The 25,943-nt window shown below is 37.9% G+C and overlaps 2 protein-coding genes across 22 annotated transcripts in view; one reads left to right on the top strand and one right to left on the bottom strand.

Moving 5' to 3' along the window:
- Positions 1 to 25,943, top strand: part of FRRS1 (ferric chelate reductase 1) — a 177,122-nt gene that overhangs the window by 29,348 nt on the left and 121,831 nt on the right. For 18 of the 21 annotated variants that reach the window (XM_062582132.1, XM_062582149.1, XM_062582150.1 and 15 more), the window contains 2 exons: positions 10,601 to 10,660; positions 11,255 to 11,547. The exons of 1 other annotated variant lie outside the window; for it this stretch is intronic. The gene's annotated coding sequence lies outside the window, so the exon portion shown is untranslated. Of the gene's footprint in view, positions 1 to 3,668; positions 3,735 to 10,600; positions 10,661 to 11,254; positions 11,548 to 25,943 lie in introns of those variants that run through there. 2 more of the 21 variants (XM_062582140.1, XM_062582147.1) reach the window with 2 other exon arrangements.
- Positions 1,538 to 25,085, bottom strand: PALMD (palmdelphin). The gene is made up of 8 exons (XM_062582153.1): positions 24,800 to 25,085; positions 19,463 to 19,543; positions 15,950 to 16,080; positions 8,650 to 8,764; positions 7,740 to 7,773; positions 7,545 to 7,655; positions 5,744 to 6,844; positions 1,538 to 1,653 (listed from the first exon to the last, which is right to left on the bottom strand). The coding sequence occupies exons 1-8, from the start codon at positions 24,842 to 24,844 to the stop codon at positions 1,610 to 1,612; spliced, it is 1,662 nt and encodes a 553-aa protein (XP_062438137.1). The 5' UTR covers positions 24,845 to 25,085; the 3' UTR covers positions 1,538 to 1,609.

Below are 25,943 nucleotides of genomic sequence, written 5' to 3'. Positions count from 1 at the left end.
GTTTAGTACACAGTCACTGTTTGCTTTGTTTTAAACTGCTTTGAATAATACTATGTTGGCAGGAGCCTGTTTGCCCTTTTATCCAGGTCATCTAAGTTTGATTAAAAGTATAGATCTGCCTTTGTTGAGGAGACTCAATCAAATCAAAAAGATAGGGGTTGAAGGTAACTCACTTTTGCTCTCTGAACTGTCTGAAAACAGGATTTTTAAAAAAAAAAAACCCAACAGATGAAAGCCAAAAAAAGCCCCTAAGAAAGAAACTGAAACACAGGAGAGACATGGGGAAAGTATAATATAGTTGCATTTATTTGTCCTTATCTATTATTCCACTTTCCAGGCAACCATCCATGACTGAAATTCAAAAACTTGATTACCTGATTCACTATCCCATTACAGACTGGGAGCCACCAACTCTTTAGAGGCTACGAGTCAGCAAATTGCTAGCATCATGCCTTAGTGGGAGGTGGTAGCTTTGGGCTCCTGCTTTGAAATGAGGAAGGCCAGCAAGAAAAAAATTGTAGCTGTTTTTTTTTCCTAGTGTATAAAATCTGAGTCAGCTATACCAGAATAATGTAAGTTGAGATGTATCTGTTTAGTGATTTACAATAGCCAAAGGCATAGCAATTGACTTCCTTGGTAGGAGCCTTGAGACTTTGCTGGAGAGCTGTACCCAGCAGTGGTAGCAACTCATGGCAGATCTTCTGCAGTTGCAGGGTGAGCTATAGGCAGCTCAGTATTTCTGATGGGAGGCTTCTAGATCCTCTGGCCAACCAAAACCTGTGTGTTCAGCAATGTTTTCTAGTGATGGACAAGTGCCTACCTGTTTGGCAACTGGTAATGAGCAGGCAGGTGAAGCCATGACTGGGAGGTTAAGTTGTTTGTGGTACTGTGCACAGAATCTGTAAGGCCCTGGGTAGGGAGAGGCCCTAATGTGGGGAGGAAGGAAGGTCTTAGGATGGCTATATTGTCATATATAAAATAGAAGGATGACTGGACTGTGGTGCTTTAGAAGCATCTAAATACTTAAATGCAGACTTTGCTATTTTTGGTTTGCTGTTACATAAAAAGGAATGCTTTAAATTTTGGCCAGGGTGGTATGCTTGGAAACCAGTCTCTTATATTTACACTTCTTGTTCCTATCTTGTATGTCTAGTTTTTCATTAACCGATGTTTTTTTATTGGAAAAATGCTGGGATGGCATTTTCAATCAAAAGTCCGTTAGATTTCACTTAAAAGTGAAAGAATGTCCTGGGAAAGTTCCATGGAGATATGTTTATCTGTTTTGTGTATATAGCAACACTGTTCCTTATTGTGGGGACAGGTATGCACGTATCTCTATATTTGCATATACACTGCACTTATAGTCTTGGGAAACTTCCCATTACCTTGGATTCAGCAAAATCCCAGATTTGATTTGCATGTATGTGGCAGTTGGTCAGATCTAAAAGTCTGTTAATGTTCATTAATTTATGTAAAGGCAAATAACCCAGATGCATAAAATAAAGGAGGAAAAAAAACCCATTAAAGTTCAAAAGAGTATGTTGAAGAAACTCTTCTTAGCTTTATTCTGCTTTGAGTGATAAAGTTTACTTCCATGTCATTGTAGCTGTTAAATCACCTTTTTGCCCAGCTTTGCCATTCTCATCCTCAGAGCTGCAAAAAGGAAACAAACAAAAATGCCGTTAAATTTTATGACTAACCTTCTGGTGCTAAATCTCCTTATTAAGAGTAATGAAGAATACACATACCTCCAGTGATTAATCCGACAGAATAAGCATTGTTTTAATGTTACAGAAAGAAATCAGTAGAAGACATTAGTTCTGGTAACTTTACAATAAAGCAGTATATTAAGAATTTACTTCGTTATCACTATTTGAAAATTAGCATAGCTCTTCCCTACATTTTTTGGTTTGTGTTACTTTGGCTATTGCATAGCAGGCATTGTCCTTGACTGGATGCCGACAGATTGAAAGGATGCCTGAATAATTAAAAAAAACTTTGTTTAAACCAGATTCTTAAGTGAGAGCTCTTACTGCTTGGAAGCCTTTATTTTGTGTTAATATTCACAGAAAATTTTCCACTTAGTGGTATATGGTGTAGGAGTTGGTCATGTTCCTGCTTAGTCTGATGGAGTAACTTAATATGTGTGTAAACATTAGTATGATTGTGGTCTGTAGCTTTATGTAATGTAGGTTAATTTGAAAATGACAGTACAAGGCAAATGATTAAACCCTAAGGTTATTTCCAGAACAGCAATACGATGCTGTTGTTTGATATGTAAGGTTTGCCCTTCCATGATGTTGATCTGAGATAGCAACAAGAACAAGCTCTAGCACTGCAGCCCTCTGACCTGTTAGTTTGGAAAGTCACTCAAAGTAGCACAGGTCTATTCCTTTCACCCTGCATAGTTTTCTGTACTGAGAAATGGGTCAAGGCAGCTGTTTACTGATTTATGCAGGTCAACAAATGCTGAAATTTGTTACAAGTCATGGAAGCCTCTGAGTGTAACCTTATATCAGGACTGCTGACGTTAACCTTGGCTCTTACAAAGACTCTATGTGCTCCTTGCAGACCAAGGAATTTTGATGGATTAGGATCCTGGCTATGGCTCAAGAGAAAAATCTGTCAGATAGTTTAAAACCATGTCACTGGACTATTGGCTGCATCATGCTCTCTGCATTACAGAAAGTGTGGTGTGCCACACTTTCTGTATTAAAGAGTTTTATTGCACATTACTTTCTTCAACATAAATGGAGCTTAGGCAATTTTGTTTTCCAAGGTTGCAATACTTCGAGTGGTAAGGAAACAATTAGCTCATCTAGACTAGCTACCTGCCAAAAGCCTTAGACTTTCACTTTTCCCATGAGACACTATTCTATGCTGTCAGGAGATTTTCCAGCCTATTCAGCATCAGTTTTCCCTTCTTCATTCATCTCACTATGTCTAGTCTTTGTTCCACCCTAAGTATTCTTCCCTTATGAGTATTGATTCTCAGAACACTTGCAGTCTAATTTGACTGAAATTTAAAGAAAATAAACTCTAATGTGCAACACTGGTGTCCTAATTGTAGCATTATGTCATCCTTTTCTCTGTTTGGTATTTCTGAAGGCATGCATGTCTTGGTCTTGATTCTTTAGTAAAGGAAAATCATTCCTATATAAAATGATGTAAATCATGCAATTCTATAGATTTCTGCGTACAGACTGGTGCTTGGAACATTTCCTCTGCTGCTTAGTTGTCCTTGGCCTTCATTAACTTCTGCAGTAACTTGCTCTGAAGGTTCACTACTTTCCCAAAGGAAGATTGCTACATAAGGGACCTTATCCCTGGTATGTCCTGTGCTTTCTTGCTTCCCGTTTTCTTTTGGAGAGCCCTTGGTGCCTATTTTTCTTATTCAAATGCTGCAATTGCTTCCAAAAGCTTACATTTCTAAGAGGATTACTTTTCTATTATATTGCTTGTTTTCTATTGTACTGCTTTTTGCTTTAATAATAATAGGTACCAAAAATCATCATCTAACTCCTCTCTTTTCACTGACATTGTTAGGGTGAACCTGCTGTGCTGAGGCTTCAGTGATTGATTTGATTTTTTTTTTCCTTTAAAAAATAGCTTTTTGTCATGCATTGTTCTAGATATAAGAGGCTTTCCTGATTCTGTTTCCTTTTTAGAAGTACCGGTAAGATTACAAGACTGCATGGAGAAACTGAGTCATTTCCTGGCTTTTTCCACAGATCAAAATGTCCCAAGAATTGGTAATAAAAAGGTTGGGGTGGAGAAGAGGAGTATGGCTTAGTTCCAGATTCAGCTGGGCACTTCAAGACATTCTCTTGGAGGCAGTGCTGAACATTGAGGTGTCTTTCTGGCTTCATTGAAACAGTTGCTGGACTCCTATTGATTTAACTGGGACCAGATTTTTTCCTAATTGACTGTTTTCTCCTTAGTAGAATAGTGTGTAAGACCAAATACGAATCAACAGAACAGATCCTCAAATGCCTCTACTAGATTTAGTTATCCCTTTTCTCTGAGAGCCAGCATTTATTTTCTACTAACCTAAAAAAGGGAGGACCCAGTCTCTTCAGGGATTGTTTCTTAGGTGGAGAGGAAGGAAGAATTTCCAGAAGCTTCTTTCAGGAGTTAAAAGTAAGCAAAGATTGGTACGTGCTCAGCTTGTATCTCATGGTATGTACGTAGCCACCAGAATGGCTTTTTGAGCTTATAGTTACTCCTTGTAACCCTCTTCCCCAGGATCTGCTCAGGAGCATGTACAGTGCAGGCTGCAGGATGAATGAGTTGTTTTGGTAGCAACCAGCTTTTGCGGGGAGGGTCCCTTCTCCATCATATGCATGTATGTGTGTTATGGGGGAGTGAGGAGAGTGTCCCCAAGACAAAGGGCTGGAGCAGTTGCTGAAATGACTAATCTTCCTCACAGCCAGCTGTTTCCGCTCTTGGTTGCTTGCATAGAGCTGTTGGCAGCAGCCTTGGTCCTGGAGGGCACAGCAAAGTGCACAGATGGTAGAATTGGGAAGCAAAGGTCCTGAGAGATGACAGAAAAGCTAAGTGGCCTGACTGACCAGAAAGGCTGAGCAGTGCTGGAGTATTTCAGGCTATGTTGTGCATGACTGAATGAGGCGGTTGATGATATTTCTGAACCAATAGCATCTTTAGAGAATACATATTGAGCGGTTTTTCCTAATCAGGGCATATTGTTTTAAAAATACTTGAAATTCCTTATGTGATCCAAAGACCACCCTCTCTTTTGAATACACTTATAATATAAAGACATGCTGGACTGCCCATGTGGCTTTAGACAGGGCCAAAACTTGCACTTTTCCTACCAAACTCCTCAAATTCTTCAGAAGGTAGTATGGGAAAGGAGCAAGGAGAGAATGTGGGATCAGAATGTCTGATCTTGCTGTAACTCAAATGCAAAGCTCTTTGAAGTGGAATATTACTCCTGATTGAAATCTACTCTGTAAATATGCTTAAATGCATTTTAGTTGTATTGCATTTCGATGCATACAGTTATAAAAATTTCTGTTTCTGTAAGACCTTGCTATTGTTTTCCAATCTTTTATAATAAAACTTTGCAGTAAGAAAGATCTTAAAAGACTAGAAAGAAATATAAAAACAGTTTATACTGGCTAACCACATGTAGGGAGGAGAACTGTTTTGTCATTCAGAAATTATAAAAATGTCTAAATCAAGTTAACAAATGTTAAAACTTGCATGAACATTATCAAGGCAAGGTAGACAACACTGTTTCCAGAAGAATGCAATGTAAAGCTAATTTTTCTGATTAAGGCGCAATTTGGATTATCTGGGAAGTAGTTAGAATGTAGATAGGCACAAATAAATTTAATTAGGACAGTCTTAAGAAGCAATGCCGTTAGCTACCTAGTACTAAATTAAAACTACCCTCCTTATTGAGGTAGCATGAATGGAACTTTTAATTGTCATTTTAAAGACAGACACTGATTTAATCTTTGAAGATTACTGAAATGGATTTTCTGGGATGGTTTCAAAATTTTGATATGGTAACTAGTGCATTGCTAAAGATGAAGTACTTCAACAGTAGCAAAATGCAGTTGGCATTTGTTAACAAACAAGCAAAGAAATGCTTGGTAGTTGCACGTTAGTCTGTGAAACAGTTCAAACAGCAAAGTAAAATAGTTGCTAGCGAATAGAAAACTGTTAGTTTGCTACATGAGCAGACAGCAGCGATGTGGTTTTCCTTCTTTGTTACCTGTTAATGAGGGATCTTCAGTACCATCTCCAGATACCTGGCTGTGGAGGTGAGTATGGTGTGTAGGTGAACTTAAGCATTCCTCTTGTTCTCTTAGGGAGATAGAATTTTTGTGAGGTGCTGTGTTCAGATTCCCACCCAGCCTGCTTGCAGGGATTGTCTGTGGGACTTCTGTGTTTTTTTGCCTGTTCAGAGGCTGATAAACCTGACTATAATGGCCAATGGGGTGATACGATGGTTTCTCAGATTTGCTATCATCTTCATCATCATCATCGATCATGACCAATTCTGCTCGGATAACCCCATCGTATCTTGTCAACTTTTGATCTGCTTCTGCATCTTCATCAACACGCTGATAACCCATGAAAATCATTGTAACTGGTTCTGAATCATCCACGTAACATGGTACAGCTTGGACAATGCTGTAATGAACATCTTCCTCATCTTCTTGAGATGGAGGAGACGCTTCATTAAGATGGCAGGAATTTAAAGAGTTTGCCTCGTGATGTTTTTCTCTTGTATTCTGGTAAGGTTTTAATTCCTCACGTGCAGTGTTTCTTTTTTCATTATATATCATCGTGTTCTCAGGATTAGTGTGTATTTTCTTCTCTGATTGGGGAAGTACTGGAGAGGGAGACTTTGGTGGTGTGACCTTTGGGAGATCAAGACCATTTTCTTTATGTTGCTGCATAAAGGGTTCTACTTTACTGAAGAATTCTGTCTGATGATTGCTAAGTCCATTCCTGTCCCTCTTTTGTTGGTCTTCCAGTTCTGGTACAGGGACTAATTTATCCTTCTGAGGAGTAGTTGGCCTGCAAAACTTGTTTGCAAATACAGGCTCGTGATACTCTGTGGGAGATTTGGAATTTTTTTCAGTTGCCTGCCTTAGAAGGTCCTCCACCTCAACAGGAGCAAGTTCATCCATGCCATTTTGTGTTGTGTTGCAATTTGAAGACACCGCATAGACTGACTTCCTGCCATCGTCATAGACTTTAATTCCTGTCTCTTTAAACTCATTGGAGGGAAGAGGTATGGTTGATAATACTGTGTTTTCTCCTGTCCTCATGTCTTTTTCAACTTTAATTTCCATGGCAAACAATGCTGTTGGAAGAAACATACTTAAAAGCTGGTAATGCAACAGACACAGAAAATAATTTGAAAGAATTCTGATAGTGAGAATGAATGTTAAAATAAATTATCAAGTACGTTATATTGGGTTCTCATTTTGAATCCTCTATCCATTCTGTCAAAACTTTGGAATGGAAAAAAAAAATATTTTGTTTAGAAGATACTTCTGAAAGAAAAATCAGCCATTGAGGAGCCAGTTCTCATTATGTGATTCTGACTGAGAAGGCCAGGTTTAAACTTGGTTTCAGGAGATATACTGGGCAACAGCAACTGATAAAGCTCCACATGCTGCAAGACTAGTGTCTTGGGCACTTGGGGTAGGAAGCTTTGTAGCTGTTAGGTGATACCTACTGGGCAACAGTATCTACTCTGATTATAACTGCTGATAGAAAATATGTAATATAGGATACAAAGGAAAGAACTACTTACAGAGTTAAGCTATAGGTACAGGAATGAAGTACTGGAAGATAGTGTTGATGTTGAAAACATTGTCAGTGGTATGTTGCTTACACCTATGTCCTACGTTTCAATTTTGACAATGTTAATGATAACAGTTTAACGAGAACAACTTTATCCCATATCTGTAATTCTTGTCCTAAAAGCATATTAGCTTAAGTTTTTTAAGAAAGTTTTGCAATTATTTGTACCCTTGGAGTTAGTAACAAACAGTTACCTTTTCTCTTTTCATCATCATCTGTTGCAGCATGTCCTGCCCTTTTGAGTGCAGAGGGCCTGAAATACTTTGGAAGGTCAGGTATATTGGCATATATGTAGTCTGCTGTCTCTAGATAAATAAGAGCCACAATGCCTTTAATATGCTTCTACTAACTTGTGCAAGAAACTTACTAGGATTTTTGACTAAACCTACCTTCTTCAACTCCAGCTTTTTCTGCTTTCACAGACTAGAAAAGAGAACCATATAACAATATAGATGATTAGTCAGTTTTAAAATAATTTCTAGACAGTGTTTTGCTTTACCTGATAGTTTTAGCTTTTCGTGGACCTTGTTTTATACTGAGGTATACCTAGAGTGGAGACTTCTCAGAACGTTTAGAGTGTGGCAAGTGGGGAAGTGAAGCTTTCTCATCTATTTTGGCAGTATGTCCTGTTTTTCCCTTTGTGATTTAGTCATTAGAAATTGTTAATGAAACAGGCTTATGCTCTGGCCCAAAGTAGCTGATTTCAAAGACTACCAAGGGCTCTACTTTGGCTCCCTAGTATTATTTATCTTTCTGTTTATTTTTAAAATGCATGTACATGTATGTGTAAGAACAACTGGAGAACTGAAGTGAGCTGCTACATTATATATATATTTTTTTTTAAAAAAAAGAGCTTAAGATGATTCTCAAATGTCAAAATGACTTTTTGGACAAAGGTTGATGACTAAGGCGCATTTTCCTATAATCTCAGGGAGTCAGGAGAAAGCATGATTAAGTTTAGCTGGACAGAGAGCTTGAAGGAGTGCAAATAAGTCAGTCTCTGTACTCATTACTTGTATTTATCTTCTGAGTTTCAAAGTTGCTGATTGGTGACAACAGCAGTGCTATTTTTCGTGATGTACTATAGATAAGTAATAATATGAATCACCCTCTCCCCTCCAAATAAGAGTATGGAAACATTTGGGTACTTGAGCAGTATAACTTCTTGTCTCGTATTAAAAGCTCATGAACTCTCACAGGATCCAGCTAGTTCTTCTTTTACTGTTAAGTGTTAGTACTAAACACTAGGTGTTCACATCACTGTTATGATGAATGAATGAGGAATTCTTTTGCACTAACCTTTATTATGTCTTCCGTTGTTTTCTCAACTGACTTAAGTTTCTTTAAAATAGCTTCTTCATTAGCAGAGATTTTCATTTCCTCTTTTTCCAGAGCCTCAATTTCCTTCTCCAGTCTGCAATCACAATTCAATACCATGATCAATTAATATTGTATACATTTTGAATATGGATGTTAACAGGATTGATTCCACTCACCCTGACAAATTTCATTCTAAAATGAAATCAGCTTATGATTTCAAATACCTCAGGAGCAATTGTGAAATTGGAATTATGCTCAGTTTTCTAAAAGGTACCTGCTATGGATTTCTTCTGAAACTATTTCAAAAACAGAGACTGAAATTAACTTATTTTTCAAGAGAAAATGGAGAAGAACCATAAGCCCCCATAGGATTTCCTCATCTTCAAGTGGATTCTTTCTCTCATGCGTTGTCTCAAGAAACATGATTACCCTTGTGTAATTATGATATAGGAAACTAATCTAGGACTTTATTCACTTTTTTTTTGTATGTGCAATTGTACTATAGATCTATAGTGCATTCTTTGACTGTAAAAATATCAGAAGAAGGTTCTTATAACTTGTAATATGTAAAGGATTAGAGTATATCACCTCATGCACTATGCTATATGGAGGCGGCTATCAGTGAAATTATTTTCTCAGATCTGAGTAAGGCATTGACTTTAAACAGGTGTTCTTTATCCTGTTTTTCCTCTTCATAGTCAATGCTGTTCCATTCTGCATAATTAAATACTCATTGGGTTTATAAATAGAAAGTTGTTCTGTAGCCTAGCAGTTAGCAGATCATTTCCCGTGAAGGTCATGTGGAATCGAGTCTAGATTTAACTCTAAACTGTGACTTAAACTGAGGGTCTTGTGTAGTAGGTGAGTGCCGTAGCTTCAGACTCGTCTTTCATCTCTTCTCGTAAAAGTTTTTGAGAGAACTTTTTTTTTAACTTCAGAAAATTTCAAAACCTTTCGAATTTGAAATGTTTTTGAGTCCATTTCTTAAAATGATGATTGTAGCCAATTGCAACGGGTATCTGTGATTGCTTAGTCAGAACAGAGTTATCAGTGAATGATCTGGTTATCACATCTGCTTTACACGCTGAAGGTCCTGGGTTCGAGCCCCAGTAGAACCAACAACAGGAAATCTTTGGGAGGCTGGACTAGATGATCTCCAGAGGTCCCTTCCAATCTTACTGATTCTGTGATTATCTGACCCAAAGTTACTAAAAAAAGTAGTGGTGGACTATACTACTTAGATGCTAGAAAAAGATGTGTTATGTTCTGACTTATTCTTCAGTATATGATAAGGTGTACAATATCACACTGAAGTCAACATTACTAATCTGTCTTCTCTTTAAAGCAGTAGGCAACCAGAATACTTGAATGCAGGCTAGCAGAGGAGCATTATCTATTTCTGTCTGTGTGCTGCTTGAAGAGCCTAAGTAACACTGGCTGTTGCCTTATTAAACTCATAAGCATATAATGTTACAGTAGTATCATACTGCATGGATTTTTAGCAGTTAATGAGAATTTTTTTTTTTTTTTTTGAAACACAGAATTTATCAGTCCTCAGAACTGAGTTGTGGGAGGAAAAAGAAAAAAAAAGTATCTAGGATGAAAGTAAAAGAATTTGACATGTTAGCCCTGCACTTTGCAAGATGCCCTTAAGACCCTACTCAAAGATATTGATTATAGTACTGAATTTAAGAGCTTATGATAATGGGGATTAAATATTCTTGGAGGTCTATAAAAGAAACCCATGCAATGACCATATGCCCTATTTCTGCACTACTTAGAGAATAGTATTTGCATAAAACCCCAGTATTTCAATATATTCTATAAGATGTGATTGCAATATTGTCATAATACAAAAATTAAGCATTAAAAGCTCATACAAGCATAATGAGCTATAGAATCATTAACTTTTGCTATGGGTTTATTTCAGTCTGGACTCTAAATGCACGTAGGCACATAGATGGAAGAAGAGGAGAACAACTCTGAAAAGGTATATAAAACGCCAAAAAACTCGAAGAGAAAAATTCCATACGATTATCTGGGAGTTAAAGAAATGTATTTAAGTTTATGTATGCTCGCACACCCATAATGATACCCACTTCATAGGGTAATTAAGAGGACTGATCCTGTACTTAGTGTGGTTAGGCAAAAAATTCTCATACTATGCAATGAGAATTGTATCTAGACTTTAAAAGTATCTCTTGCACATATACATAAATAGTTCTTACAGTTCATTTTTAGAGACTGTTGTGAATGTGCACCCTAGAATTTGTTGAAAGGAAGCCTTTAGAAGATGCAATCTATATAGTTCTCCTTTCTAATTTGTACAGTGGAAAAGTTAGGCCAGAATATCCCTTTCTGGTGTGTTTAATTTAAATCTTCAGAAACCTGTAAATACTCTGAATTGATATCATTGTGTAGTGTTAGAGTCTGCACTTGTTCAGGAAGGGTCTAGCAGTTACATTAGCTATTACAATAAGAAGCTTCCTTTTGACAGTGGTGCTTTGTTGTACAGAGGAATGGAAGCCTGACATAAATACTGTATTAAAACAATCCTCTGGGTATTTGTCCTTCTGTTTTTGAGTGGCATTCTTTGAAACGTGACCATAAGGAGGATGGAGGTGTGCATTAAAGAAAAAGCCTTAGAAGCTGAGATTCTGAATTGGAGGCTGCCCTGCAGCAGAAGTAGCTGAATTAGGAAATTCATCAGTGCTTTTTCTCACTGCTGATGGCCACCAGCTAATCTGCTGGGATTAGCATCACTGCCACCCTGGAAGAAAAATCAAGGACACTGAGAATGAAATGCAGATCAAAGTTCCCTGGAGGATACTAGACTGAGAGGGAAAGGCAGCCTAGCAAGCACTCACGTGTGTTGAGGTGAGTCAAATCCTTTAGCAGCTCTAGAGTCTATCTAGCCTGTGCCTGCTTTCAAGTATTACAATACAAACTAGTTAAACAGGCCTCAGTAACATGGTGTTTGTGCATTTTTAAGTATGTTGTTTAGCAACAAATTCCATCAGGAATGAGTGCTATTTACTGTGAAACTAAATGATAAAATGATAGAATACCTTTATTCTTCATTCAGCTTGTACCCTGACCAAGAACATGCTGACTCGGCATGCTGTGACTTCTAACATGTAAACAGGGTGAACAGAACAGATACTGTGAATGCTGTTCCTGTCTGTAACCACTGAGCTAGTTGTCTGCAGGGTGGTTAAGGTCATTGTTAATTGTTTTGTTACTGATACAAAGTATGGAACTCTCCTTTTATCTTAACATGACCCGCCCAACCCCCAAATCATAACCAAATAGCAGACCTATATGAGCTGGATTGGACACCCAAATAAATGTTTCAAAACAGAGATCCCATTTAGGAGAGCAATGGAAAAGTCTATGCCACTATTTTAATTAATTTGCCTACAACTGCAGGTAACTGTCTTCCAAGCAGAAAGAAAAGACTGTCCTAAGGGCACTACAAAAACCTTTTAAATGCTTTAGATATATTTTTATTTATTTGAAATAAATTTGAAATTCTGTCCATTGGGGTGGGCAGAATATATTTAATTATTCAACAGCAAATTTTAATAATTGAATGCACAGCAGAAAGAATTCTACAAAGCTTCTGCATAATACCTTACTGCCACTGCATGACAAGTGAATACATGATCAATATGTCAGTCTTTCCTTACAAGGTAGGTCAGAGGTGTGACTGCACATATGTGTAGTTGAGCGAGTTTTTGCTGGCTTGAATACTATCAGTGGCACAGCACCACTGCACGGTGCTTTTGATTTTGTACTTTTTGGTGGACTTTGCTGTTCATGCTGAACTCCTCTTTGCTCGATTTCTGTGTCTGTGCTGGTTTCAAATTGGGCTAGATGCATCTAAGCAAGACATCATACCTGGAGTGCAGTGTGGATATGTCTTTGGAAGCATTTGTTAGACAACTTTTGAACAGTGGTAGGAAGCATAATTTATAGGAAAAGATGCTTGACGAGAATAAACCTGCTCAAATTCCTAGCTCAGTGACCAGTTTCCACATGACTCCAGGTATGTTCTTCTGGCCCCGCTCCCCACCTGTAAAATAAAATGTTCTTGCCTTGCTCCTCTGTGTATCACGAGCTCAAGATTGTAAGCTGTGTAGATTATGTGGTTATAAGAGCAGGTATCTTAATAATGAAAACATTTATTTTGATAGCAAGGTTTATAAGTCTCTAAACTGTCTCTAGAACTTCAGCAGTGAAAAAGTGAGTTCTCTTTCTACTGCAGGGTGGAATGTAATCAGAAGCATCTCTGTGCTCATCCTCACTTTCAGAGTGCAGGTTTCTTTCTTGTATTCTCTCTATTGTAGTTAATGAATCATTTACTTTTTTTTATAATACTGGTGCTGAGTATCACCACTGGGTCTTCTTTTGTATGCTCTCTTACAAAACAGATTCCCAACAAAAGGAATCAATGTATGCTATGCAAGTACAGCTTCATCAGAGCTATGAGGTTGTTACTGTAAAATTGAAGACATCATGTCATTTTGTGTTGCACTTCCTTTGTCAACTAATCTTGTCATTTTATAGTGATTGTCTAATTTGTTTCACTCCAACTAAACCTGAAGTGTTTTGGATGTGTATCAAGAATTAGAAACTACTTTGAGGAAGCTCTCTAGTGGAGCTTGCCAGGGGAAGGTCACAGGCAAGAAAAGTCAGTTGGGCAGCAAAGCTAGTTGGGTGACACTATTAACAACCAACAGTTGTAAAGTGCCAAGTTCATCGTGATAGAATCAGTTGCTGTAAAAGGATAGTATATAAAAATCTAAAAAGAACCATTTGTAGGTTTTGTTGAGCAAGTATAGTAAAGTAAGTGACATTATGTTCTGGGAAAAGAATAATATTTTTAATAAGAGGATAATGGCAGACATCTACAATCAAATTTTCTTGCAGTTTTTCCACTGCAGTGCTCATGGTTGCAAATAAAATCATTTCACAATTTTAATTGCTGATTAATGGTCAGAATCTTAGTCATCTGTATACACTAAAAAAGTATTTGTGCTTTTAGGTAGTTGAAGCTGGAACTGTGTAGGAAAAGAATTCATACCTAATTTCTCCTAAATACTGCAGGAACATTGTGATGCTGATTTGCCTACTTGGAATTAAAGGAGTTTTTTAGATTTGAAACTCCCGTAGATTACTGTTTTTCTGCTTGTACTAGTGGTAAGCTCAGGTCACACTAAAGAAAAGTGTTTACAGCTCTTATTTCGATAATTAACATTTCCTGTATGTGTTCAGTTCTGTGTTGTGTCCCAGGAAATAGAAATTAAAGGCCACTGAACTGAGGAGAAAGATAGGACAATAATTACAAGAACAATATCAAAAGACCGTACAGCTATTGTTACAAACTTGGGATTCTATGAGACATTATGTATGTGACTTACCAACCCTGTTAGAAACATCAGGAGGTCACTATTAAGAACATGGAGTAACTTCCAAAGAGAACGTCAAACTAATTTTAAAGTTTTGCTGAAATCTCTGAATTTAATATTGTAAGAAGGTTTTTAAGTCATCTGTTCCAAATCTTCCTGGTTGTGGGACAGAAGGGACTTGCTGCCAGCGTTGCTCTGGGACAGCTCAATTACAATGACTCAAGCACAGAGTGCTTAAGGTATATTATCAGGTGAGAGACAGGATTTAGGTGCCGGATATACTGAACCTTTTCTGCTAAGGTATTTCAGTGTTTCCAAGGCAGTTAATCTGTCAGGAGTTTAACAGTGCTTCTTTTAGTGGTATAAATATTTGTAGACTTGCACTATAGGAACATCGCCTGTTTCTTACTAGGGAATTGCTGAATGTCCAGAACAGTGTTGATGTTAGTTATGTCAGGAGAATAATCCTCCCCCAACATGCCCATTTACCAAATCCAGTTCTTGACCTGATTCCAAGGCTTAAATTTTTTTTTAAGGTCTCCCATCACTGAACTTCATAGGATGTAAAGGAACTTTTAGGTAAATCTCTAGCTCTTATTCAGCGTCGATGGGTCTTTACAAATCAGTCTATCCTTTCACTCAAAGAGCTGGAATTCCTGTGGGCTAGTAGGGAATTACCTATTTTGTACCATTTCAGGCTTGCTCCTGAGCTGGTCCTTCTCCACTTGTCTCCTTTTCTAGGTGAGCACGCTGTCTCATGGATCCCTCTGATATGTCTCTCAAATCACAACATGGGGCTATGATTGCTGGGATGTTTTTAAAGCGCACTGTCTACCTCCTAACACTGTAACAAATCTACAGAGGTGCTTGAAAAGCTGTTCTGCTGAGAAAAGTGCTTTCAAGCAGGAAGTCAGCGTAATTATAGGACAAAATAGCACTAGGCTGCTGCCTGTCAGACAAGAGAATTCTCATTTGTGTCAGAGATGGAGTAGGGAGGTAAGTGGGAGGGAAATAACTGGAGGAGATAATCTTGGTGGAAACTCTGCCAAAAGAGTGTAGGAGGACAGTGGAGGAAGAGGTAACTATGAAGGAAGTTGCTATTGAATATAAATAGAGGAAGAAGTCTCAAAAGCATGATGAAAGTTTTGTACATCTAAAGAAAGAGTGTTCAGAGTATTCAGGAAGGGCCAGCTGTGCTAATAAAGACCTAGAAGTATGTCTATATTTTTTTTAAAAAAAGCTGTATGTATGCTGTCTATGCAGTTCAAAGTTAGCCCAATGTGTTGGAAAGGCACTAGCCAATGATACTTGGAGAAATACCTTTTTAACAAAAAAGTTCAAGAAGGCCTTCATATGACAGGGTGCTAGGAAGAAATTAGGACGCAACAGTGTGGAAGATGAGTAAGAATGAGGCAAGTACTGCTCATGGGACTAGATGGCTTGTAATACTTGGAAGCACTGTATTATAGTAAAAGTCAGGTTTTAAGGGCTGTTACAGGATCTAGTGAAATTGAAGAGCCTTCAAAACAGTGCACTTCTATTCCAAAATTCTGATTCAGCAATCACTATTCTAGAACAAAACCTGTACGCTGCTTCTTACATGTTTTGTGTGTAACATGAAAGGTGTATATGGAATCAGAAAGACAAATACGCTTCAAAATACTGTACGGTTTTGCAAAACTCACAACACTGAAACTTGCATACTGTATTTTCTGGTTCTACTTGTCCAGAAATATGACAAAGATTGCTTTACTCTGTGTATCAGCCTGCATGTATTTAGCCCTTATTGACATTTTGATCTTTTACAAAGTAGGTTTTAAGAGAGTACCGCTCTAACCTAGGCAGAAGGCAGAGATGTACTACCTTACCTTAGAATGTCCTGTTCCAGCCTGTAAGTCTGTTGTTGGTCCTCCTGATTTTGCTTTTGCATTTCTTCTTGCTCTTTTGGAGTGAGAGAACTAAGGCCATCCAAGAGCCATTTTTCTCGCAAGGCCTTTTTCTGATGAAAAGATACAGACAAATGTACTTTAAAAGTTAGGATAATCGATAATTTTCTGTCTTTGGATACTGTAGGCATGATGATGTTTTTGTGTTGTACCTAGCACTTGGAGACTTGACAGGGCCCAGTGCCCTGAAAGAGGAGATATTAAAAATGATTTGTGTTTTGGGATTGACGTAAGAACAGTCATTAACAGTATCGTATTTTATCAGTCTACCCAGTAGATGGAGGACATATCAGTTGCTACCTGTTGATTTAATGTTGCTGATTTATTGTTTCTAAGAGGAGCCAGCATGGTGGTTGTCCTGAGTGAAGCAGAAAAGCTGTGTCAAAACATGCATATATTTTACAGACTTGTGAGAAAGGCTGCAGTCAGAAGTGCTATAGTCTCATTTTGGCAGCCTCAGCCCAATTTTGGGGGTCATAGGATTACATTAATGCTGAAAGAAAGAGATAAAAAGTGAAAAGTTTCTTCCACTATTCCTTGTAAATAAGGTCTTGGACGGGGGGGAGGGGGGGGGAGAGGGGACACGGATTTTTACAGAGTTAGTCATGCAATTCTACATCCTGACTTTGCAAGGAACTTGAAATGCAAACTCAACATAGTGATTACTCATCTGTTGAGGGAGTGTGGGGCAAGAGTGGGACCCCAAACGTGGAGCTGGGGTTGATGTTTCAGCAGACTTGCTGCATGTTTTGAACTGCTGCTGTAGAAGTAATCCAGGTGTTGCATATTAGGTCCTGACCAGTCCAGTGTCTGAGGAATGCCTTGTGTACAGCATCAGTTTATAAATGGGTGTCTTGTATGTGTACAGGTAGGTGGATTTCTAAACTGTATTTTCAAATTTTGAAAAATCTGGCCCTGTACGCTGATTACTTCCTACAGTTGCTCTAGAAGGTGAACAGCAACATCTGAAAATAATCAAAGTTCTCTGAAATATTCATGAAAAAAAATCATATTTGCAGGTTGGAGGTGGTAAGCCATGCAAACCTTGCCTCCTTTACCTCTTGTCAGTCCAGCTGAGCAATATACATCCAGTACTTTATTAGAGAAGAAGTGGGAGTCTTGGCACCTTAGTATAAACTTTATTAAGAGTGAGGAGGAAGTATGCACATAAGGGTATTAGTTAATCATAAAACTTCTATTTGTAATGTAGATTCAGTGAGCTGACTGATTCCCATGTAAGGTTTGTTTGTTTATTTTTCCTGTGTAGCTTTGATAATTGTATGATGTGGATGAACATTAAGTTGGATTTTTTTCAATACTACTACTATGATACTGATGGCAAGGATGTATCTGAGATCTGATTGCAGTTAAATATGCTTTACCAACTTTTGCTATGTAGTATACTTTAATCCTCCACACCTGACTCAGCTAAGATAGAGACTGTGGGTAAAGCAGGCTTGTTAAGTATTCTGTGATGCTTCTCTGGCAGTGTTTTCTGCAGACCACAGGAGCAATGTTAACAGTCTCCTTAGCCCTGCAGGATGGTATTCTCTCCCACGAAACTGCGAATCCTAGGAAATCTGCAGGGAAAAAAGGACTGCCTGAGACTGAAGCCCTGAGCATTGACCCTGCCTTTGTGTCATTTGGCATCCCCTTCCAACTTCATGGCAGTTGTGTTTTAGAAAGTCTTCAATGAAATACATGTAGATGTTTAAATAGGATGGTTTCATCTGATCTAATAGATGCATGTAGTTTGGTGTTGGCACAACTCTTTCCACAAAATAGTTTTCCCTAGTTGGAGGGAACACAGTTGTTAATTTCCTCTGAAACAAATGTTTAAAACTAAATTTTAGGCAGGACTTCAGAAAAGTAAGATTTCAGTCCTACTTGGCACTGAATTAGTCTAGCTGTTTCCAGAAATAAACCTATAATTCCTTGTATAACAATTACAGAAAGGCTGTCACTGAAGGCTTGGATACTGATAACGCCCATTGGAGTCAACAGAAGCTTTGTGTGTGCATAAGGTTAGACCCCAGAAAACAAACTCCCTGAATGTAGGTATAACACAATATGGCTATTCTTGTCTCTTCCTAGAATAGTTTGCTAGTGCTCACAACTAAATACCATGTAACATCATTAATTTTCTTAGCCACTTTTGAAAAAATGACGCATGACGTAATTGGACAAACAGCTAGAAATTGTCCATTGTTCAAACACTGTTCCCAGAGAAGACTGCTCTGCAGATGCTTCGCACAGGCCAGTGCAGAACAGCTGCTTTGGGACTGTCAGATTGTTTCTACAATTTAGCATTTCTTTCTATCGTAAAGTGTCTCTGGCCCAATACTAAGTTATGTGTGTTGTACCCTATGTAATAGCTCTGGTATGAAAACACTTTCACATTAGCCTTGGTACGTCATACACCATGTACACCATGATGTGATAAGACTCTTGGAATGGCCTAAATGCTAGAAAGTGATCACTTGCCCTTGTGGTTTGTAAACACACCATGAGTACTGGGACAATACAGTGCAATTCTGATTCCTACGTCTACAGATGCTGTAGGAATGTACAACTCCCTTGTAATCTTTAACAAGGCTGAACTAACATAGAAAGGTTCAAGTCCCTGTGGAAGGCACAGGGGTTTGAGTTTGTAGATCTTGCTTTCCCCAGAGATATGATGGTTCACCTTACAGCATGTTAGGAGAGGCATAAATTATTTTTACAGACAACCAGGACACAGCTCAATACTGTTAGCTCCTGGAATAAGGCATTGTGTGACCTGCATCTGCGAGGTAGCACTGATGGAGTTCAGGCATGTTAAAAGCCTACAACCTTTCAAACTAGGCTAAAAAAACACTATTGGAAAATTCATTCACCACAGTGCTGACTATGCTGTTTGAAGCATCTCTGCCTGGTCCTTTCCATTCCTTTCTTGTTGAGAAAGATTCTAGTCGGAGGTGGAACGTCTAGTGCTACATACTGAAGCAAGTGAAGTTGCTGTGGTGTGATTACAGAGTGAGCACACCCAGTCTGAAATGTGAGCCTGAATTTTCAGTTGTGACTATTCCTGGTTATGATCTCATTTTATGCCATAGAACTGATCAAATTACATTAGCTCCTAAGTATGTGTGTGTGTCTTTTTTTTTTTTTTTTTTAAGTGCTTTTTTAAAAAAAAAAAAAAGTACGATGCTTATTAAAGTCAAATAGAATCCTGGTAAGGCTCCAAAAAGCTGTGAAAATTTCAGTGTAAAAACATGGCTTAAACCTCAGAAGATCTGCCAGTTTTACTGTTCTCACTTAATGTTCATAAACTTGAAAATCTAACCATTATTAGTTTGATGTTGCTGCTGTTTAAGAGAAAAATCCAAAACCTCTATTGATGTTGAACATCTCGAGGCTATTCCTAGTTATATAAATACAATACTCTTCACTTACTTTTAGATGCTGGTGTTTCAGTTTTTCTTCCTCTACTTTCAGACGTTTCTGTGTAATTTCTTCTTGCAGTTTTCTTTTGTCCTACAGATTAAGAGAACGTCAAAACTTGGTTTAAAGAAATTACTTGATATTAAAAAATTGTCTGTAGGGCAAAGTCAATTCACGTAAATAAAAACTACTTTAAAGTTTAGATGACACTCAGGTTGTGCTGAATTCTCAGCAGCCACAGCTAATGTCTTGTTCATGTATGATTTCCACTGCTCTTTTTCCAAAGTTTGTTTGAATATGTTAATGACCACAAAAGCAGAGATTCCAAATTAAAAGGAATTTACTGTTGGTGAGGTGAGGGGGAAAGAAAACAGGAAGAAATAATATTAAAGTATAATCCTATCTGCAAAATAAGGCTCTGACCTAAAATTTGATGGCACCTGACATGTTATGTAGGAGAGGAAAGATTCTGATCTACGTTTTGGTACTGTGATACATCAGTAAGTGAAATGGGCTGTTGGTAAATTCTATGCTAAATTTCCGTCCTGTGGCTAGTAGCTGAAATAAACAGGAATAAAGATGGGCTTAGAAGTTTCTCATTACTTGAATAGTGACAAGAAAATGATGAAAATGAACACAGACAAGTGTAATGTGATTTGTATGTGTTATATAAGTTAGCTTTCAATTAAAAAAAAAAAAGAAAGAAATCTGTCTGTAAAGGCTGTTGTCATTGCTGCTGACCTTTAGAAAGCAAAACCTCAAATACTAAAAAGAATATGGGTGAGCTGTCTCTGAATCCTGAGAACATTCGAGCCACTTGTGTCTTTGGATAGCCTTGGTAGTGTAGACCATCCTTGTGGCTCCTTTATATGAGACTAAACACTGATTCAATACTTCTTCAACAGCCAGAGGGAGATAAATCACACCAAAGGCAACTAACTTACAGGCTATGTTAACAGACTATTCTCTTGATCAGCCTTAGTGCTATAAAGTTGTATTATTAGAGATGGCAACTTTTGCCCTTGTTTCTGGATACATTTTTAGGGAAGTAAATTAAGTCATCTGTCATCCAATAAGAGACTAATCTCCCTTTCCCACAGATTGCAAATAGGGCTCGCTAGCAGTGTGTGGGGAGGGGTTGTTGTGGGGTTTTTTTTGTTTGTTTTTTGAAAAGCATGGTTTAGGGAAGAGTTAAATCCCTTCACAAACAAAGGAGGAGGTTTGCCCTTTCAGGGCACTTGAGGAATCAGTTGAGCTTACAAAGTGTGTAAAGTCAATAAAAAGGAAGCACTAGGCATGGGACTGGGAGTTGTTCTCTACTGTTTTCCTAAAATCTGCAATTCAAAAACAAGAAGAGCTGTAGCATGGTTGGGGTTAGGTTCATGTGATTCTAAAAATCAGAAATTAGCAGTGGGGTCATAAGCTGTAGAAACACTTAGGAGCAGGGAGTAGAAGCTACAGGCTGGCAGAATACAATTGAGCTCATGCTGGGGGGGGGGTAGTAAGTGAATAGGTGTCAGTGATCTCTTTCTATCTGTAAAGTTCGGAAGAGTTCCAATAGCAATCTTTAAAAATCATCTGTATTTTACAGCTTTTCCTTCATTGTTTTAGTCTGCCTCTTTAATACACTAGACAGCATATAGGGATCTTTCCTCAGGATACTTGGCTACCTTCATCTTAGGAGTGGTATTGAGGTTTGTCTATATTCTTTAATATATCTATTGATTCAGGAAGTCTACAACATAATTTTTCTGCAATACCTGTTTTTAAAGAATGTTCATCTAAGAGCTGCTATACAGAATTTTACTCAGCCAATGCTGATTTTTGGGACAGTGCATATCTGATCCCTGACCTTCACAGCTTTCTTTACTAGGAGATATTCATAATCTTACTGTATGAATGGCCTTTAACCCATCCTTAGATGAGCAAAATATGACAAGAGCTTATGTTTACGGAGGGTTAAGTTCTTAAGGAAATCATCTTCTCCCTGTAGAGAAGTTCTGGATAAAATGAAATGAAGTGGTGCATAAAAATACTGCACAGAGAAATCATGAAGGTGCAAATAACTGTTTAAATGAGCTATGTGTAATAAGAAATCTCTTTGGTAAATTTCTTTTCCTCTTATTAAAGGTTTGTTTGTTTTGCATTCTCTATTTCCTATGTCAAAAACTTTCTACTCATCCTTTAGTGTTCTAAATATATTTTATTTTTACTAGTTGATAATAAACTTTGACTATGTGGTTATCCAGAAAAGTAGATTGAAATAGCCTATCATATGTATATGCACATCTAGTCTAAGAAAGCTGAAGGCTGAACACCTGAAGTTGAATTCAAGGGAAATGAACAGTGTAAGAGGAACTTTTCTTGTGTGACCAGAATACTTTTTAAAAGCAAGTTAGGGCATTTTCTTGCAGTGCACTCCATGCTATATTTTTTTGCAAGTAACGTTTTGCTGTACAAAGCTTTGACTATGCATGTGTTGGAATGTTTGTTACTAGAAGATATCCAAGGGGTCCATGGTTCTACTGAACTTCATACCATGCCCCTGCAGATAATCAGATTAGAGACAAAGTCTTCTCTTAGCACACTCTTTTGTTAACATGGCTAAGTTTACTCTTTTTGAAGAGCACCCTAATCCCTTCCTTTCTATCATCTGTCAAGGGGAGACGAGTTTGCCTTAATGTTGCTCCTACTGAAATCTGTAGGAGTCTTTCCTGGCTCAGAGTACAGAGAAGATGTACCAAAGTGGGCCTATCAGGAAGGAAGGGAAACGTCTACAAAGGAGACTCTTGCTAGATAACCTGTGTGCCAAATATGTGACTGTCAGTGGTCCATTGTGGTGTCAGTGTTTTTTCTTGTCTGCTTGGTCCTATGGCAGATGCCATGTACTGTCAAGGCCATCAGAGCAACTAATGTGTTAGTTAGCTAATATATTATCGTTTTCATACAGTTTTCCAGAGATGCTTTTTGATCATGCAGAGGACCTTGTCTGGAGGTATGGATACCTCAGTCTGATGGGATGAGACTGCAGAAATGTCATAATTCAAATCCTTAAGTGTTTCTTTAACTTTATTTGTTTCACAGAACAGAGGAGTTGATGAAAAAAGATCTGCATTCCTCTTTGGTATTTTGTCTCCATGTGTTTGCCACAGCAAACATCGTAGCTTCTACAACTTAAGCAAAAGAAATGTTTTAGATATTTTTAACTTGTTATCTCTTGTGTACATCAGCAGCAAGGGGAAGCCACGTAATAGAGAAAAAGGTTTCTTTTTCAGAGCCATGTGGACATTAAAAATTTAGAAAAAATAATTAATTTTCCTTTTTGCTTTGCTGCTTGAAGATGCAAAAAAGAACTTGAAAAGCCCTGGTGGCTCTGCAAGAGTCAGGTACAGTAAAGGAGCAGGGCATTTAACAAGAGAAACCAGTTAGTTTAGAAGTCCAGTTCTTTGCTGCTCTGAGTACCTGACTGCCCAGTGCTACCTCTAGTAGATCCCTTCACAACACAATGTCTTTAGGGTAGCACTTGTGATTCATGGGCATGTTGTCTGTTTGGGACAAACTTTCCCCGAGCTGCTGAGTACCTTGAGATTGAATTGTGTTGTTTTTCAGACAGCTGCTATTGCAGCTGCTTAAACCTGATGGTAATTGCATTTTCTTTAGACTTCTTCCTTTCTGCAGTGTGATAAAATACATTGAGTATTTCAGCTAGATGCTCTGAATTGATAAGTGGGCAACTACCAAAGTAAAAGAGCAAATAGTTACTTTATGCAGCAGGTATTAGAAATGAAGTCCTGGCCAGAGCCCAAATATGATTTCCTGTTTCCTGTAATTCAAGACAGTGGAAGCTGTCACAGGTTTTTAAAAAATGCTTCTCCCGTGTTCCTCTGAACATAACTAGATTGCCAACTCCAGTGGCATGCGTAAGAGTCTGCATTAGCAAGTCTGAGGCCTCATTCCTCCTGCCAGCTACAGGAAGCATAAAAGGGTGCAGGGCATGCGTTGCCTTCTTCCCTGAAGCTCCAGAGCCTTTCCTCTCTTTTGAGTCCAGGCACTAGTGACAAAGTCCAGGTTGTGAATCTGGTTCAAACACCTCTACAGTTGCAAACAAACAACCCTTCCTCCAACTCCCAAACATTTTCAATTGCCTTATTGTGAACTTAAATCAAGTCTTAAGTAAATTTGATAAGTGGGCCTGCTGGCCTTTTTAAAGTACCGCATATTTAAAAACAACCTAAAATCCTATTTGGCTTGTTTAGATTTCCATTTATGAGTTCTCACATTTTTCCTAATATATTCGATTCCAGTAAGGTATTTTTTTAAAACTCTGTTTACTATTTATTCAGATAGTATTTATTTCACAGCTAATTTCGTTATCATGCTAGGAGCATGAAAAATATCTTTATTTCCAATATATATTTATAAATATTGCCTGTGATGATAAGCAAGTGATCCTTCTACAATTTTCCTTTAATCCCCAAAGGCCAGATTCTCTTTCTGTTTAATCTTTCTGTGACCTAATAGATTTCAGGGGAAATAAAATCAGAGGAGAATTTGTACTCAGCCATTTTTGTTGCATCAACTTTATATATTCCTTTAAAAAATTACTAGTAATTCTTTTTAAAAAAAAAAAAAAAAAAAGCAATAGAACCTCCACACCTCTGAGGCCCCCCGCAACCCCCCCCAAAAAAATTTTCAAAGAGAAATTCCCTTTAGAAAAGGAACTGAAAATGTTTTCTGAAGTCTTCAGCATAAATCTCACTTGCTGTATTGCTCTCCTTCTACTGCCCCCCCCCCCAAAAAAAAAAAATGACAGGTAGGAATTTGATTATTCCAAGCTCTTCATTCTTACTTTTTCAAACAGCATTATATAAGTTAGGTTATCAATAACCTAGCAATTTATTTAACTCTACAATCCAAAAAGGAAAATCTTTTATCTCTCACTTTGTCGTAAAATAGGAAAATTGTTTTATTTTGGAGTTCTCTGGCTGCCTTTTGACCTGCTGTCCTTCAAGCAAGCATTCAGTTGTGATGATAGTAATATATATTTTAGCCTGTCTGGTAGTGATTGGCACATGTACCTTCACTACTTTGAATTTAATTTAAAAATGAAATACAAACCCTAATAAAATCAGTAAAGGTAACTGTTGTTCTGAGGTAATAGCTTATAAACCAGAATTAAAAAGTAACCATTTCAAACAGCCATAAGTGCTTTCTCTTTTTCCTTCATGGGATAAATAGTTCTTCAGCAAACACATGGCAGCTCATTAATAAATTACTTCTAAGAGTTTTAGTTCCTTTTTTTTTTTTTTTTTTTTTTTTTAATAGCAAGTTATAAGTGTAAGCACTTACTGTTATGGCCTGGAATCTTTCCTTCAGCAATTCAGCTTCCTCCATTCTAGAAATCAAAAACAGACAAGTAGTGAAGGAAAACAGAATGAAACCATAAGCAAAGAGCTTCCTGGCGGGGCTACAAAATGCTGAGGTGATTTGATCCGATTCCAGAGCAGATAGAAGGCAGAATTTTTGCCTTATCGAGAGCGTCCCTGAGCAGATGAGCAGAGCAGTGCAGACAGACACATGTAACGAGGGTGCGTAGAAGAGGCAGACGGGGAGAGCGCTGGCATGAGTTGACTGACAAGTTGGAACAGTGGAGCACAAGCCCTTTTCCTTCAGAAGCTGCCAACTCTTTGTTTCAGAGTGCTCGGTTAGCATGCCATAGCCTCTTTAACTGTTAAATGCCCAAACCAGAATCTTCCAGGACCACGGTAGATGTATACTTTAGTTATGTTCCTATTTCTGGTTCTTCTCATGTATATTTGTAGTGAAAAATAAATAACTTAAATTTATTAAATATTCCTCTTTCTTACAAGCATGTTTTAACTTGTTGTGATGCTAGAGCTGTAGAGGCATGAGGTTTGCTGAGATGTCACTTGGTTTCCTAGCTGAATTTTCTATATTTGTAGCTGGAAGAATGTCTCAGATCTGCTAACATACAGTAGAAATAAAAATGAAGCAGTTTGCCCTGTCATTAAATGCAAGTGTTAATCCATGCATGTTACTGGTCAGCTAGCCGGGACTCAGGGGAAGCTTTGTCTAAGTAAGGATTTCAGGATCACCATTTCAGTGTTACCAAGATGAGTCTAAAATACCAGTGCTGTGTTAGATGAATCTAAAATGCAGTGACTCTCACGCTGGATTTCTGTTGAGCTGACTTGAAGGGTTTTTTGCTGCAGACTTTTGCTGAGAACAGCATTATGCTGCTAGAGGGATGGCATGCATTTTGACCTTTCTAGTTACATGAGTGGGAGTCAGCCTTCCAAAATCAATCTAGGAAGCTTGCAAAACAAGTGGAACTGCCTCTGGTAAAATCCATTTTGGAAGAAATCCAGCAAGTAAAGCTGAATTCAAACAGTGTTGAAGTGTAATGTGAATCTAGAATCCCTTTGTATCCTCAGTATCATGTAACTTCAGTCTCTGTAAGGACACTAACATG

Source organism: Rhea pennata, chromosome 8, assembly GCF_028389875.1.
Source record: "Rhea pennata isolate bPtePen1 chromosome 8, bPtePen1.pri, whole genome shotgun sequence".
Classification (NCBI taxonomy): domain Eukaryota; kingdom Metazoa; phylum Chordata; class Aves; order Rheiformes; family Rheidae; genus Rhea; species Rhea pennata.
Note: the sequence above shows the minus strand (reverse complement) of the source record. Positions and strands in the feature narration are given on the sequence as shown.